This window comes from Coregonus lavaretus (assembly GCF_964263955.1).
Source record: "Coregonus lavaretus genome assembly, contig: HAP1_SCAFFOLD_1641, whole genome shotgun sequence".
Classification (NCBI taxonomy): domain Eukaryota; kingdom Metazoa; phylum Chordata; class Actinopteri; order Salmoniformes; family Salmonidae; genus Coregonus; species Coregonus lavaretus.
The window spans coordinates 1-16,742 of record NW_028161515.1 but is presented as its reverse complement, the minus strand read 5'-3'; the positions used below and the strand labels follow the sequence as shown (position 1 = coordinate 16,742).

General features: G+C 45.3%; 1 protein-coding gene across 1 annotated transcript in view; it reads left to right on the top strand.

Moving 5' to 3' along the window:
* LOC311120466 (protein Jumonji-like) overlaps window positions 1-14,767 on the top strand; it is a gene marked incomplete at its 3' end in the record, with an annotated part of 67,261 nt that extends 52,494 nt beyond the window's left edge. The window contains exons 4-5 of the mRNA XM_084195053.1: window positions 9,762-9,931; window positions 14,744-14,767. Of these exons, the coding sequence (XP_084051179.1) occupies window positions 9,762-9,931; window positions 14,744-14,767 (194 nt within the window). The remainder of the gene's footprint in view (window positions 1-9,761; window positions 9,932-14,743) is intronic.
* Window positions 14,768-16,742: the final 1,975 nt, after the last annotated feature.

Sequence of the window (16,742 nt, the reverse complement as noted above, 5' to 3'; positions counted from 1 at the left end):
AACCTATACTCGGGAGAGATCTCTCTCTCAGCTTTCTCTCTGATCTCGCTCGCTCTCTCGCTCTCTCTCTCTCTCTCTCTCCCTCCCTCTATGATCAGCAGCTTTGACCCAGACAGAGTAATGGAGTAAAGGTAGTGATAGTCAGGGGGAGCTGTACTGCACTTTTTTTCATGGCCTACAGTACAGCCAAGGTATCATAGAGGTGTTTTGATCCAGGTGATATCAACATTTTGTTAATTCAGTGCTCTCAGAGCTTTTTCAGTGTGTGTGTGTGTGTGTGGGGGGGGGGGGAGCAAGAATGATCAAAGCAAAAATAAACAATTATGCTAGTAAATGTATGAAAGCCTTTGCCGTCTTTTATTAATTCACTTAATTCCTGCTGTATTCTCTTCTCCAGTTCTCCAGTAATGTTTGGATAAATCAGGGAATTACAGTAATGGGACATGGCAGCATCAACAGTGAAGGGTAAAGAGGAGTTTGATTCAGAAGAATGGGAGCTCTTTAACCAGCGTTCATTCTTTCAGTCGTTTTTAATTAGCGACTTAAGAGATGTGTTGAGCATTTCCAATTAATAATTTAGGAAAAAGTTCATGCATTCAAATACAACAATTGGCTTGTTGCCATGTAATTTGTACTAGTGATTTGTAATCTGTAAAGGCCTTGGGAGAACTCTGCTTTACAAGAGCTTCTCTCACTCAGTTTCTCCCCTCAGGAGAAACTCCCCGTCATTCTCATGGAAAGTAGAATAAGACCATTACTTGGAAATTGAAAATTGGTACATGAGCCTCTTATACCTTTTATTCTCCCTTTGAGATTCAAGTGATTGAACTCTAATGGGTTCTTCAGATCTAGTGTAAAGAGAGAGGGCTGTCTGTTTGGTGTGTGTGTGTGGAGATTGGGTTAAGACTCTGAAAACCGTCTATATAGTATATGAGTGAAATATTGTGCCCAGTTTGAACGTGTGTTGGTTTGGTTGTTCCCTGTAGGGTTCCCCTCTGACGTGGTGCTCTGTACCTCTTGGCTGACTGTCACCTGGGAAGTGTTTGTTCAGTTAATAAAATGCAGATACAGGAGACTGGTCCTCAGGAAGGGCCGAAGGAAACTGTGGTGTGAGGGACTGGAGGACACTGGGGTGGGCTGGAGGAGACTGGGGAACAGGGGTGGTGTGAGCGACTGGAGCAGACTGGTAGGTCGCGACTGGGTGGGCTTCACTCTCAAACAGGCCTGTAACAGACCAGCCACTGTGGATTAAATGCACTGCTACACACGCGCACACACTCCCAGCTACATTAAATGCTATATATTCATATACATATTCTGTACTACAGCAGCCATAGCACAGAGATCAGCTCTGTAATCTCTCTCACTGAGACCCTCCTCTGTGTAGCCAGCCATTGCATGTTTCCTCTGCTCCTCATCTCCACCTCCTCTTTTCACCCACATCTCCTCTCTCTGTGTGTGTGTGTGTGTGTGTGTGTGTGTGCATGCATGTGGTAGCTTGCAGTACCTGGCCTTGCTGTACCTGTTATTGAAAAGTCCAGCAGACCTGGTCATTAAGAGGCCTGGCAAATCTGAAAAGGAGAGCGAGAGAACAAGATGGACAGATGGAGGAGAGCGGGAGAGAAGTAGACAGACGTTGTGTCAACAACAGGCCTGTGTTCACTAGAGTGGTTTGGTGGGTTTCATTAGTTCTCATGCAGGAAATAAAAGCAGGCTCTCCCTCCCTTAATGAGCAGCCGGCTCACAGAGCGCTTGGCAATAGCTCAGGCCTTTTGGTGTGGGGAGTGTGTATTGTGTGTGTGTGTGTAGAGGGAGAGTGTGTGCGGAGGACGACTTCTTGGCCCTGGCATCTGCAGCCCACGCCAGTCTATAACAGGGTGGCTGATTGAGGAGGTGCCAGGACCTTTCACACCTGGCAATGCAAGAGCAAGAGAGGGGAGGAGGGGGAGGTGCAGGTGCATGGTTTTGGCTGCAGCGTCCTGGGGAGCAGGGGAGGGTCCCTGTGTGTCTGAGGGGAGGTGGGTCCAGGGAGGCGTTTGGGATCTGGGTGATGTTTGTCTTCGCAGGACACAGAGATGGGAGATCAGGCACCAGGACCTCCCCTCCCTGCCAAGTACTGGAGAGGTCCTTCCACTTCCCTCCTGTTCCCAGCCACACTACCCAGGATGAAGTAGGACACACAGGGTTCAGCCATGGTGACCATAGTTGGAAAGCTCCACATCTTATGGTGATTTTATTGAGGCCAGTTCTCCTCAGTAGCAGAAGCCAAGTAGAGCTCATTGAGCTGCTTGTTGTTTGTTTTAATGAATGCTAAGTTAGTAACGCACTGCCTTTCTGTCAATCCAGGTCTTGCACACCTGGATTGTACAATATTTCCACATTTATTATTTTGAAAAATTCTTCAAGCTCTGCCAAATTGGTTGTTGATCATTGCTAGACTGCTATTTTTATGTGTTGCCATAGATTTTCAAGCCGATTTAAGTCAGAACTGTAACTAGGCCACTCAAGAACATTCAATGTAATCTTGGTAAGTTCCAGTGTATATTTGGCCTTGTGTTTTAGGTTACTGTCCTGCTGAAAGGTGAACTTGTCCCAGTGTCTGTTGGAAAGCAGACTGAACCAGGTTTTCCTCTAGGATTTTGCCTGTGGATTTTGCCTCTATTCCATGTATTTTTATCCTAAACAACTCGCTAGTCCTTTCTGATGACAAGCATACTCATAACATGATGCAGCCACCACCATGCTTGAAAAGATGAAGAGTGGTACTCCATGGCGTGTTGTGTTGGATAACCGACAAACCAGTCGGTATCTGGTGTAACCAGACATTGATTAGTTGTAAATCCACATGTAAAGTGTTTAGCTATATAGAACATCTCTTGACGAATCGTGTCCTGCCTACTATAGTGTTGTAATGACTCAGTGCAATTTAAACTGTCAGTATTTCCAATGGATCTGACAGGCAGGTGAGACATCCAACCCTTTGTTGCTAGCTATTGTAGCATGAGACAGCCGGGCACAAAAAAAACGGATCAGACTGAGTCACAGTGGATGGGTTGAACCAGCTTCAGTTACCCTGCACTGTTGTTACTGCTCTTACTGTTGTTACCCACAGTGCACTGTTCTTACTGTTACCAACAGTGCATGTGTGTTAGTGTTTTTGTCTTTCTCTCTCCCATTAAGCTATTATTCACATTTTGGGTTCGAAGTCAACAACCTCTTGTCACTGAGACTCATTCTATAATTCCCTTTAATGCCTCTCTCTCTCTCTCGGCCCTGCTCTCTAAACTGCTTTACAAAGCCTCTATAAAGATGGCAGCCTTAGGGATATTAATAACCAACTACATACTGTCACACAACAGTCTGAATAAACTCGATCACAATACTGTCTGCAGAGCAGAGGAGTGTGTTATCACACATTGTGATATTGTATACCCTGCCACCCCGCAGTGAACACAGTAGGGGAGATCTGAGATGGAGCAAGGCATTGCCATGCACATGATTTGTTCCAGTTTCTCTATTCTCTACAAGCAGAATGTATTCACTGAAGACAATGGTGCTTATCAAAGGAATAAAACTGCATCATTGCAACAGAAACTAGACAGCAGTGCTGAAGAGAAGTAGTTTGTTCTATCATGATCAGATTTGGACTGGGTGGCATTGCCCATGTTCCAGAACCAATCAGAGAGCCTGTGATGTCATGGATGATGTCTGTGATAACAGCAACATAGCGTTTCTCTGAGCCTGAATATTGACCTGGCTTAGCATGATTTAAGATGGCCGCCAAGATCAGGGGTTAGAGGTCAGAGGCCAGGGTCAGTCCGGTAAAGCGGTCGACCCACTGAGCTGAAGAGACAAGGTGATGTTGTCCAGCTCCGACTTACTACACAGTTCATCAGCTCACTGCTCTAAGCACAGAGAATGGTCCCAGTACTCTGGTAGTATACTAAAGCGAAGTAGTGGACAACGTAACGTGGTAGTATACTAATGAACAATAGTGGACACAGTAACATGGTAGTACACTAATGAACAATAGAGGACACAGTAACATGGTAGTATACTAATGAACAACAGAGGACACAGTAACATGGTAGTATACTAATGAACAATAGAGGACACAGTAACATGGTAGTATACTAATGAACAATAGAGGACACAGTAACATGGTAGTATACTAATGAACAATAGAGGACACAGTAACATGGTAGTATACTAATGAACAACAGAGGACACAGTAACATGGTAGTATACTAATGAACAATAGAGGACACAGTAACATGGTAGTATACTAATGAACAATAGAGGACACAGTAACATGGTAGTATACTAATGAACAATAGAGGACACAGTAACATGGTAGTATACTAATGAACAATAGAGGACACAGTAACATGGTAGTATACTAATGAACAATAGAGGACACAGTAACATGGTAGTATACTAATGAACAATAGAGGACACAGTAACATGATAGTATACTAATGAACAATAGAGGACACAGTAACATGGTAGTATACTAATGAACAATAGAGGACACAGTAACATGGTAGTATACTAATGAACAATAGTGGACACAGTAACATGGTAGTATACTAATGAACAATAGAGGACACAGTAACATGGTAGTATACTAATGAACAATAGTGGACACAGGACTCCTCTTCCCACAGTTCATGCATTATGCAACACGTAGGCTTAGGTTGCTTTAAGGAAATAATTTGCAAAGTGGATTAGGTGTGAAGATCATCGTGTAGGAGTCACTTAAGCCTTGTGTACACATCACACAACCGCGTGTACACATCACACATCTGCGTGTACACATCACACAACGCTGGGCCAATACATTTGTTAGACTGTGATGACTCTCATTGGAATGTTCGCCAACACTCCCTGTTTCACATCATAAAAAGAGAAACATGTTCACTGGTGTGTTTTAGTCTTGTTTAAAATGTCGGTCAATGTTTACCCTGTTTCAGTGTTTTTTTTATGAAGGTATTTGTTTATAGGTCTAGTATTATGAATGTACTGTATGTGGCCTGTAGCTATATATCACCTTTATTTAGGCCAATGTAGGTTGATCTATTGTGAAGATGACTTTTAACTGCCACATCCATCTCTCTTTAGTTCATGTATATAAAAGGAAGGGAACATTTAAATCGCTGGGTATCTTTTATATTCCCTCTGAGGCCTCAGCATTGAACGGTATCTAACCCTAACCCTTTCATATTCCTGCAGTATTTAGCCTGTATCTGAAATGACTATCAGAGCCATTGTGTCTAGAAAGCTGCCAGACACCTCACCTGAAAGGCAGCACACATCTCAATAGGGGTTGTCTGAATAGAGAGCTCATGTGTTTAATATGGAGCGTCAGAAGTGTCAAAGCCTAACAGGAGTCTAAATCCGTGCTGTGCTTGTGAATAGTCTAAACACCGCCAGGCAGCATGGATCTGCATCAAGCAGGACTATCAAGGTTATTCTGCATCAGCAGGTTCTACACAATGCTATAGTTACAACTATTGCACCTTAAAATATTATAAGGGGTCCTTAGATGAAATTCAAGAGAGTCAGACTTCAATAGTCTTTATATGTTTGTTGTTTGTTTGTCTCTAGTGTTCTTGTCTTTGTGCTTCTCTGACCGATGACCTATTATGGAGTGGGGAAGGGGAGTGACGAGCCCTGCGGGGGTCACAGGGTCACCAGGTCACAGTCTGCTCAATGCAAGGCCATCTCTCCTCCAGGTGCTCAACACTCAGACAGAAAAGCAATAAACACATTAGCCAGAGTGGCTCTCTCCCTGAGTGCGGTTTGCACTAACCCTAGCACTAACCTTAGCCCTAACCCTGCTTTAGAATCCCAGTCATTTGAATTGACAGCCATGGTCGTGGTGCTGTTGTTCCAGTGGAATGGTGCTGCTGTGAGGAGAGATTGTGGCTTTAGTTTCACCTGGATACAAAGCCCATGGGGTTTATCAGCTACATACTCTCATGGCTGTGTTGTTAGTGTGATGTTGATCAATACTAGGTAGCCTAGTGGTTGAGAGCACTGGACCAGTAAACGAAAGGTTGCTGGTTTGAATCCCCGAGCCGTCAAGGTGGAAAAATCTGCCGTTCTACTCTTGAGCAATGCAGTTAACCCCAAACATCAACTGCTCCCCGGGATGTCGATTTAAGGCAGCCCTCCCCCTTTCTGATTGGGTTAAATGCGAAAGACACATTTCAGTTGAATGCATTCAGTTGTGCAACTGACTAGGTATCCCCTTTCTCTCTCACTCTCTTCTGCATGTGACTCTGACGGTACAGTCTCTTCTCCAGCTGCTGAGCGCTGCAGTGTCTACTGCTAGAGTTTATTAGGACCATCTGGAGCGGTTTAGAACCTCATTCCTCCCTTCATTTAGCCGGGGGTATGCAAGTAGTGTTTCTGTTCCGGCTCTGGGTAACCCTCTCTGTCTGAGAGCTAACCAATGATACAGAGTGGAGACACATGTAACATCAGAGGAACGGCAGTTTTGAAGAGCGAGGAGGGGGAGTGGGAGGAAGAGGAAGAGCAGGGAGATTAGCCTGGGATGAAGCGAACATCCTGCTGTAATCTCTCCCCTGTATGCATGTGCCTCCACTGCAGGTGCTCTGCTCTCTCTCCCCCTCTCTCCCCCTTTCTCCCCCTCACTCTCTCTCCCCCTCTCTCGTGCTCTCTCGCTCTCTCTTAGGTGTGCAGTGCCTAGGCAGCTAGTCTGAGTCAGGATTAGGTGGTGCGTGGTGGTAATGAACAGCCCTGCTGAACTTCAGAACATAGCGTGCCTTTAGACGCCTATAGAAGGAGTCCCGGGTAAATATGACAGCACCTCAACAAGCAGCTCCACGTGACAGTGTTGAAGTTTGTGCGTCAGGGAGACCTTTCTGCAGAGAGTCTCTGGGTTGGAGAGGCTTGGCATCTGTTGGTGTGTCTGCTGTTTTTGTCCATCTGGCATTGTGGGTACTTGGTGCCATGACATTGTGGGTACTTGGTGCCATGACATTTTGGGCATTGTGGGTACTTGGTGCCATGACATTTTGGGCATTGTGGGTACTTGGTGCCATGACATTTTGGGCATTGTGGGTACTTGGTGCCATGACATCCTGACTGTAGATGGTCCCTACTCCGTCCTCCTGGGGAAAGGGTCCAGATTAGTCTTCTGGTTCAGCCACAGTGCTCATAAGGGCTCAGATCTGTCTAGACAGGATGTTAGAGCCATGGCACTTTAAATAGTTTTACTGGCCCATCTTTAACTATAGCAGTTCTCAGTTTTACTGGCCCATCTTTAACTATAGCAGTTCTCATAGTTTTACTGGTCCAACTTGTTTCGAACTGACCCTACCTTTAACAACCCTGTCCAGTTAAATGGCTCCTATTTATCTCTGGCTCTATTCCCATGAAAGGAGGAGAATACTATTTCTGAAGGGGTTTATTGAAAGACATGTTTTTATCCTGTTACTGTCTGGGAGGCAGTCGTTAAATACCCCTCGTCCATGTTCTAATTGAGTTGTTGTAGTAATGGTTATACCCTAAGTAAGTTGAAGTGTTGGATCTGCAGTCTGGTAGACATAGTGTTGCTTCTCCCTTATATGAGCTGTAGTGTTGGTTCTGTTGTTGGTTCTGCCCTCAGGGAGACGTAGTGTTGCTTCTCCCTTAAATGAGCTGTAGTGTTGGTTCTGTTGTTGGTTCTGCCCACAGGGAGACGTAGTGTTGGTTCCCCTTTAAGTGAGCTGTAGTGTTGGTTCTGTTGTTGGTTCTGCCCTCCAGGAGACGTAGTGTTGGTTCCCCTTTAAGTGAGCTGTAGTGTCAGGGAGCCACTGTAACTAATGCATTCTGCATCTCTAATCTGCACCAGTCTCCATGACGCACAATAGCGCCCACTCCTCACTCTCCTTCTCCTCCCACTCTTCCCTCTCTCCATGCATCCCGAGGCCCTGCCGGCTATAGGGCCGTCAGAGCCAGGCCGTTTAAACAGCTCATGTTTTTACCAGTCTGGCACTGAAACTGATAGTTCTATCCACAACATAATGACGGGCTGGCGAAACCAGCCCTCTGATGTGACACCTGTCACCGAAAGTCATGTTCAGGTGTGACCTGCAGCAGCCATTGGTCCTTCCAGGGGGAGCGGAAACAGAACCTTTTGTTTTTCTCTTCACTGGCTGATCTAAAGCATGAGAACAGATTGGATATCATACTGATGCACCTGCTCATCAAATACAGAATCCTTCTTGAACAATGGCTTCTCTCAGGACCGATTGTTCCATCACTGAACCCAGTGTGTGTGTGTGTGTGTGTATCGATGTAATCTCTTCACAGCTTCTTGTTCAATGTATTTGGTCAGGGTTGGGGATATATAGGCTGTGTATTGCTTTGTGATTCAAGTCCAATTGGAATGCTGTAGGTTCCGGGGGCTTGATGGAAACAAAATGCATTGTGGGTGTTTCAGGGCGTGATTTGCCTTTTTATTTATTTATTTATTTTAATATATTGAGTAATCACTGTAGAATATCATGAAGCATTCCCCTACATGTAGCGCGATGAGACAATCAGCCGGGTAGTCACAATCTGTCTGGAGCAAGCGTCTGTGGTCTCAATTGATTAGCGATGCTGTCTGTGTCTGTCAACCCGCCTGGCAGGGCTGAAAATCTCCTAACAAGCATCAGATTGAATGGGAGATTATTTCAAACAGCATGGCGGTATACAGGGAGGCAATATGAGCGTGGCGTTGTCTTTTTCTGTTGACTGTGAGACAGGCGTGTATCTGGCATCAAACATCCCTGAGACAAAGAGATGATGAAATGATGGTGAAATGAAATGGCTGCGTGTGTGAGATAAGAGATGAAGAGGTCTGACCAGGTCCATCTCCAGACAAGCTGCTCTTAGTATTCCATCCTGTCAGCCTGCTCCCCCTGTGGAATCAGACGAAAGGATAGACTGAGATGGAGCTGAAAAATAGATCTAAAAAGCAAAAAAGGCCCTGTGCATCTCAGCGAGGGAGATGGAGAGACAGAGGAAAAAAGAGATCTGGCCTTGAAAGTCTGTTGGCAATTTGACGCCTCCTTTGTACTTGTTATCAGTTGTCAGCTGCTGCAGAGGTATTGGCTTTAATGGAGAACTTAATTACAATTCAGAGAGCCAACATAAATCAGAAGTCTGTTATTATGAGGTGGACGGCTGCTGGCCGGTGCTGCTGGGGGTTATTCTGAAGGAGCATTATATTATTGTTTTAACCTCCCTGGACACTACAGTGTTGATATATGAAAGACAATGAAATCATGTCCAAGGCCCAGACTGACTAAATTAGTCACACTAACAACTGAGACCAGAGATGAGTTAAACCGCTGAACAGAAGGGTATACTACAAAACATGATCAATGCGTTAGCAAGCTAACTTTGATAAACAACCAGAAATAAGTGGATTTTCTGGTTCATTAAGAAAGCTAAACATAGATATTTGTTTTTGGTTGTTGAGCCAATTAGACCATGCCCATTTTCAGGCTTATCTTAAAAAAAGAAAAAAGAAAAGCTATTTCAGAATATTCAGGCAAGTTAGCTGGCTAACTCTTTGATCTTACTTTGTAGTATACCGCTCAGTTTAGATCCATCCAGGGCAAATCGGTCAAAGCCTGGGGCCATGATTTAAAGGCCATTGAGCTAAGCCTGGGCTTCCAAACTAAATAAAATGCACAACAGAGGGTAGTGGGTCTGTTTAAGGATGTATGGGAATAATCCTGTTTTCTCCGGTCTCTTCCCAGGCCCAGACTGCAAGCACAGAGGAAGTTTGCCCAGTCGCAGCCCAACTCTCCCAGCACCACCCCGGTCAAGGTGTCTGATACCGCCCTGCCCGCCCCCTCCGCTCACATCAGAGACATCTCCAGACGGAAACCCAAGACTGAGGACTTCCTCACCTTCCTCTGCCTGAGAGGTACAGTAACCATGAAAGGATAAGAGCGTCTGCTAAATGACTAAAATGTCTAACATCCCACCCTTTCATCTGCACACCCCTTCATCCACCCCTACACACACTCAACCCTTCATCCTCCCGCCTCACTTCCTCACTCAGTCGACCACTCACCCCAGCACCATGCATCTCGTCACCAGGCCAATGCCATGGCCCGATGTCAGGGCTCTGCTTCTTTAACCTCAGTCAGGACTATGGCTTCAGTTCAGCAGCCACACATCTCAAGAAAGGTCCAGGCCTCCCTCCCGGCCTACCTTTGACCTAGATCCAGGCCTAGCTGTGCAGCAGGAATAGTTCAGTCTGAGGTCCAGGTTCATTGACCCGGTTTAAAACTCTGACAAGGCAAACACCCTGACAAGGCAAACACCCTGACAAGGCAAACACCAAACCCATTCTGTCCTCACAGGTTACACATTGACCATATCTGCAGGTAACATTTCAACAGTGAATAATGAACATTGTTATCTGCACACAGTCTCAGCTTTGAGCGCCCCCCCCTCCACACACACACACACGCACGCACACACACACATACACACATACACACACACATACACACACACACACACATACACACACACATACACACACATACACACACACACACAGACATCCTGGTAGAGCCAGATAATCCTGCTCCTACACCTCAGCACATGAGGGCACAGAGAGGCCCGGGCTGCTCTCTGCCGCCCACAACACAAACATGGCCCAGCTAGGGAAATGAGGGCAGAATTACAGGCACAGGGTTCAGCTGAAATCCCACCTCGTTTCTGTAGTGTTATACAGGACTCAAGAAGTTCACTGCCATGGACAGTTTTCCTTTTACGCTTTATCTTAATTATGAATTGAAACCCAAAAAGAGAAATCGAGAGGCAGAGTGGAATATAACCTCAGATTAGGAACAAATAGTTTTTGGGGATATATTTTAATCAACAACCTTGGCCTTGGCTTTTACTGCCGTCTTCAGTCCCAAAGAGTGTTTAACTCTGAACAGTATCTCCTCCCACCCAGCAGAACCGTCCATGACTCCATCACAAACAGAAATAGCCCTTTAGGAAGACTAATGCCTCGATTTAGATTAATTTGGTATTGCCATTAACCTCTGCTGGCTACATGAAGTAGGTTAAAAAGATCTGCAATCAGCTGGGAACTGAGAGGCCCAGAGGAGAAGAAGGCGGCTCGTGTTTAAAAGCCAATGTCGCTTTAATGTAACAGAACGCTGTTCAGAGCACCGTAATTAGAGATCAGTAAAACTGACAGGGTTGGCTGCCTTATTCTCAGGGGAACAGATCGGTTCTCATAATGTCCCAGTAAATGTCTTCTGTTCAGGGTTTGGACAACTCCTGTGTATGGTTTGGATGCTATGCTAACTCCTGACCAGTGTGTTTTTTTCTCACTGTGCCATGCCTGGTTGACCGCTGTACCCCCTGTCTCTGTGGCAGCCTTATTTATAGCCCCGTTACCCGGCCGAGAGGCAGACTGATTCCTCTGCAGAGCTCATGCTGCCTTAATGGCATTTTCATACACAGGGTTTTGCTCTCTCTTCCTGCACTTTATTGGCCCATGTGGAAGAGGCCAATACATTGAGGTGGCATGCAAGAATGTCAGGGCAGCGCAGAGGTCTGCATATGCATGAGTGTGCATGCATGCACGTGCACGGTCGGTGTCCTGGGGACAGATGGATATAGAACAAAAGGAAGCAGCGTTTTATCTTTCAAAGGTGCTTTTGGCCTTTGATTTCATTCAAAGGGCTTTGTACGTCTGATTCCACTTTGGTGGCCCAGGCTAGCTAGGTGTGTAACAGCCTGTGGTGGCCCAAGAACAGGCAGCTGTGTTGGGGTCCAACACTTACACTGTCGTATACATTTATTTATATTTGCCCCATAGAGCGGACAGGGAGGAGTAGGCAAGCAGTCGGCACACGGTCTATTCTTCTAGCGCTGGACCAGACCAATGGCGTTCCTGGTAGAAAATAGAGATCAAACGGTCATTCTGTTCAAACTGCTCGACTCCTCAAATGTTTATCTTATCTGACAAACATGCCACATTCCCAGCAAGCCCCCTGTCTGACAGCTTTAGAATGATGATAAAGCGCTGGTAATTAAAGCAGGCCATTTCCACTGTGATTTCATGGGGAGAAGTTTTCCTCTTTTGTTCTCTACAGCAGCAGCTTGTAATCACCACTGCTTATTCCTCTGGGACTCGGCATCATAATGAGCTGTTCCTGTCTCCTGGTTTTTAAACGGGAACGATATATTTTTAATCCCTCTTGGGAAACGGCTGGCTGCTCTGATGCAATGTGGAGTAATATGCGACGGACACAAAATGGAGCGAATCACAGTTTAGTGTTTATGTGCTACATGCCTTCTCAAATCCCTTTTTATTACGGCTGTTTATATCCGTGGAGAAAGCCATTTGGAGGCTGTCTCTGAGCTTTGTCTGTAGTCTTGGGTAGAGAGGGTCATTGTTGGTAGTGGCTGTGACGCTATCCCCGATTTCTCCTTATCGCAGCTGAGCCTCCCTCTGCACATACACACACACACACACGGCTGGGATAATGCCAGATAAAGTAGTAGATGAATAACCCCCACTAACATGCTCATCCAGTGTTACATAACAGGTACTTCTATATGCGTGTGTGCCATGGTTGGCTGAACATTGAATGGGTCTGGGTCTAGGTCTGAGGCTGCTGCTGCGGCCGTGGTTGTGCTACGAAGGGAAGGCTGATTAAATTTAGCCAGCGACTCCCAGAGCTGACTGGAGCCGAGGGCAGCATGGGTTAATGGATTTGCAGACATTCAGGAATGTAAATTGGAGGAGATATAATCCCCAATCCTCTCGGATTCACTCCGCTGCATCGGCCTGTAAAACAATGTTATTGAAAAAGCCCCAGTCCGCGCTCTTTCATTCCCTCCCCTCCACCTATCTTGTTCCTGATGGTGAAGTATGAGGGGTTGGAGAGAGGGCAGAGCGTCTGACATGGTCTCTCCACACACTGTCTCTGTCTATGATGGGGGATTCAGCCAGGGATTGGCCCTCTGCTTCCGTTGGAACAGCTTGAGAAGAGGAAGCGCATACTCTAAACTCTTTGGGGTCAGATTGGAACTGCTTTTCTGACCAGCTCTAGAGATTCCTGAGGGTCTGTAGCCTATACGTGACGGCCATGAGAAGTGCTCATTTTCGGTAACATGGATGTTAATCAGATGATTATAAATGTGTGTTATTTTTTCTCAGTTAAAGCCCTTGATTGGCCGTTTAAACTCATTGTTTTTTTATTTTAAGTCAACCATTTTGGTTGTAATTACGCCTGTCTAGTAAAATATTCCAATCATAATAGACAGTTTCAGCCTTAATTATGATTTGCCTGTGGTTCTGAGGCACATGAAAAGGCCCATAATTGAGGAAAGGGAGGAGGGAGGGGAACAGGCCAGGAGCAGGGAGGAGGGAGGCCTGGGTTATATTTCTCTGTGTCTGGGAGCTGACAGACAGAGTCTCTGCGCCAGAGAGGCTGTTAAGCCCAGCACCACCCTTCTCGCCTCTGTCTGAGAACCAGCCTCTGACGATATAGCCTAGCCATAGACCAGACGCCAGTGACCAGAGGAGCCAGCCCAACAGGCTTCTTCTTTCCCTCCCTCTGTCTCTGGAGGCTACAAAAAAATGGGAGCAACAGGCTTATTTTGGGCCCCTGGAAAAGGTTACAGGATAACATTGTCCAGTCTCATTCTCCCCTCTCTTTCTCACTCCACCACAAAAAGATATCTCGCCCACCCATCGGACGAGAGACCTCCCCCTCATGCGCCACTCCACCCCTCCAACCCCTCGTCCCCCTTCAACCCCCTGGGCCTGCTAGCCATTTGGCCCTGTGACCCCAGAGAAGGCAGTAATTGCAGCCATGTTGTTAATGAAGCAGGTCATTTGGAGCTGATTGGGAGTTTGTTGTTTAAAGAGCTAGAGAGCTGGCACAGATGTGCTATGTATCACACTCCCCTTCAGTCAGTCAGTCAATCAATCAATCAAATGTATTTATAAAGCTCTTTTTATATCAGCAGATGTCACAAATTGCTTATACAGAACCTAGCTAGCCCAGTCCTCTACAGGTCTTAGCCAGACTGAACCCAGCACATCAAACCTAGTCCAGACGTGGCTTCTACTCACGTTACACATTGTACTCTTCTCCTAAACCTTATACAATGACCCCTAACCCTAATAACAATGGACTGGCATATCTGCTCTCTCTACATGCAGGGCTAGTCAAAGTGTCATTAAAGTATCGCGTTTGGCCATGCTGCCGTTTTAGTCCTGTTGTGACAAAGCTGTGTTGTATTGTGGGTACTGACTGTGTTGTGTAGGCCTACTAACTGTATTCTGATGTGCATGTGAGTCAGAAGGCTCCGATTTCACTGTAATTCATTACTGCATTGAAAGTAACCCTAACCCCATTGGTTTCAGTATGAAAAATGTATGCACTCACTAACTGTAAGTCGCTCTGGATAAGAGCGTCTGCTAAATGACTAAAATGTAAAAATGTAAAATGTTCCCCTATTTTCTAGTAACCCTAACCCCATTGGCTCCCATGTTGTCTGTCCTACAGCAGGATGCTTAATTCAAAATGAGTAGCCAGTTAATGATGCTTATCTTAAAGCACACTTTGCTGCACCATACTACAACCAGTTCCTATAATGATATTGATTGTATAGATTTGCATCCATTTTAATTTGATTATGAAGTTTTGGTTTGATGTCTGACTAATTCTAGCTTCACCACATCTAATTTCAGGTTACTCCTCGTGGCCAAATGAAGGTTAGTTAAATTTATGCATTTTTAAAGTACTTATGAAATAGACAGTAAATGTTAATAATACAAAAGCATGTATATCCCACTCTGTCATTAGGAATGAGCATTTATATATTAATAATACTCTCTAACATAAGATGAAAATGAAATGTAATACAATGTAATGATTCACAACACAAACTTAATTCAAACATCTTAACTTAGGCCTAATCAAAGCTCATTTGACATCATTACAATGCTTTAAACCAATAAACCACAACATCATTACACTAGATAACAATGGTGACTGAGGTGATGCAAACATACCATCTCTTTCTTTTCCCTCTGGTGTCTTTAATGGCCACAGGAGGTCAGACCCTGCGTAACTCAATATTAGGAAGGTGTTACTAATGGGTGTGCATTACAAGGATCACAGATAAGGACATATACACTGAGTGTACCAAACATTAGAAACACCTTCCTAATATTGAGTTGCACCACCTTTTGCCCTCAGAACAAAGCTTCCCACAGTTGTCAAGTTGGCTGTCCTTTGGGTGGTGGACCATTCTTGATACACATGGGAAACTGTTGAATGTGAAAAACCCAGCAGCGTTGCAGTTCTTGACACAAACCGGTGCACCTGGCACCTACTACCATACCCCGATCAAAGGCACTTACATTTTTTGTCTTGCCCATTCATCCTCTGAATGGCACATATACACAATCCATGTCTCAATGCTTAAAAATAATTTTTAAACCTGTCTCCTCCCCTTCATCTACACTGATTATGAAGTGGATTTAACAAGTGTAAGGGAGCATAGAGTTCACCTGGATTCACCTGGTCAGTCTGTCATGGAAAGAACAGGTGTTCTTAATGTTTTGTATACACTGTGTACATTATCAATACTATTAGTATTCCACACACTATGGACCTTCTATTCCAGTGTAAATCATCCATATCAACATACCTGCACCAATAACACACTTGTATTTATACTATTATCTAGTGTGTGTTCCCAGTGCCCCAGCCCTCTGCCATGTTGTGTTCTTTTTATTTTTAATTTTTTTGTCATTTAACAGACGCTCTTATCCAGAGCGACTTACATGAGCAATTAGGGTTAAGTGCCTTGCTCAAGGGCACATCGACAGATTTTTCACCTAGTCGGCTCGGGGATTAGAACCAGCGACCTTTTGGTTACTGGCACAACGCTCTTAACCGCTAAGCTACCTGCCGCCCTAAAATCCAGGGTTTACATTTTAGTCATTTAGCAGACGCTCTTATCCAGAGCAACTTACAGTTAGTGGATGCAGACGTGTGTGTGTGTATATATATATATATATATATGTTTTTTCTTCTTTAAAAAAAAAAAATGTCATACTGGCCCCCTGTGGGAAATGAACCCACATCCCTTCCCGGCCAAATCCTCCCCTACCTTGGACGACGCTGGACCAATTGTGCGCCGCCCATGGGTCTCCGGGTCGCGGCCGGCTGCGATAGAGCCTGGACTCGAACCAGAATCTCTAGTGGCACAGCCACTCGGGAGTGGCGCCACTACATCACGTTATGTAACGTGATGTAGCTATGTAGGCAGGCAAGCAGGCAAATACATGCAGATGTATAGCTGGCTAGTGAGAGCACAGTTATACTGGTCCATCCATAGTGCACCGGTCGCACTCCTTTATCATTTATGAGAGACACTGGAACATGCTGCAGACAATGGGAATTGTTCCGCACGTTAACACACAGGGAGAGAGGGAGAGGAGGAGAGGAAGGAAAGGGAGTGACTGAGGAAGAAAGCTTTTATGACATTTTCTGGGGTGCTGTGATTTTACAGTACTGGTGTTTTCCAGCACACAATCTATCAGACGGCTGCAGTAGTTCTCTCCTCACATGATAACTGCTCGGTAGGTTCACGTTGGTTTTAACACACACTCTCTCTCTCTCTCTCTCTCTCTCTCTCTCTCTCTCTCTCTCTCTCTCTCTCTCTCTCTCTCTCTCTCT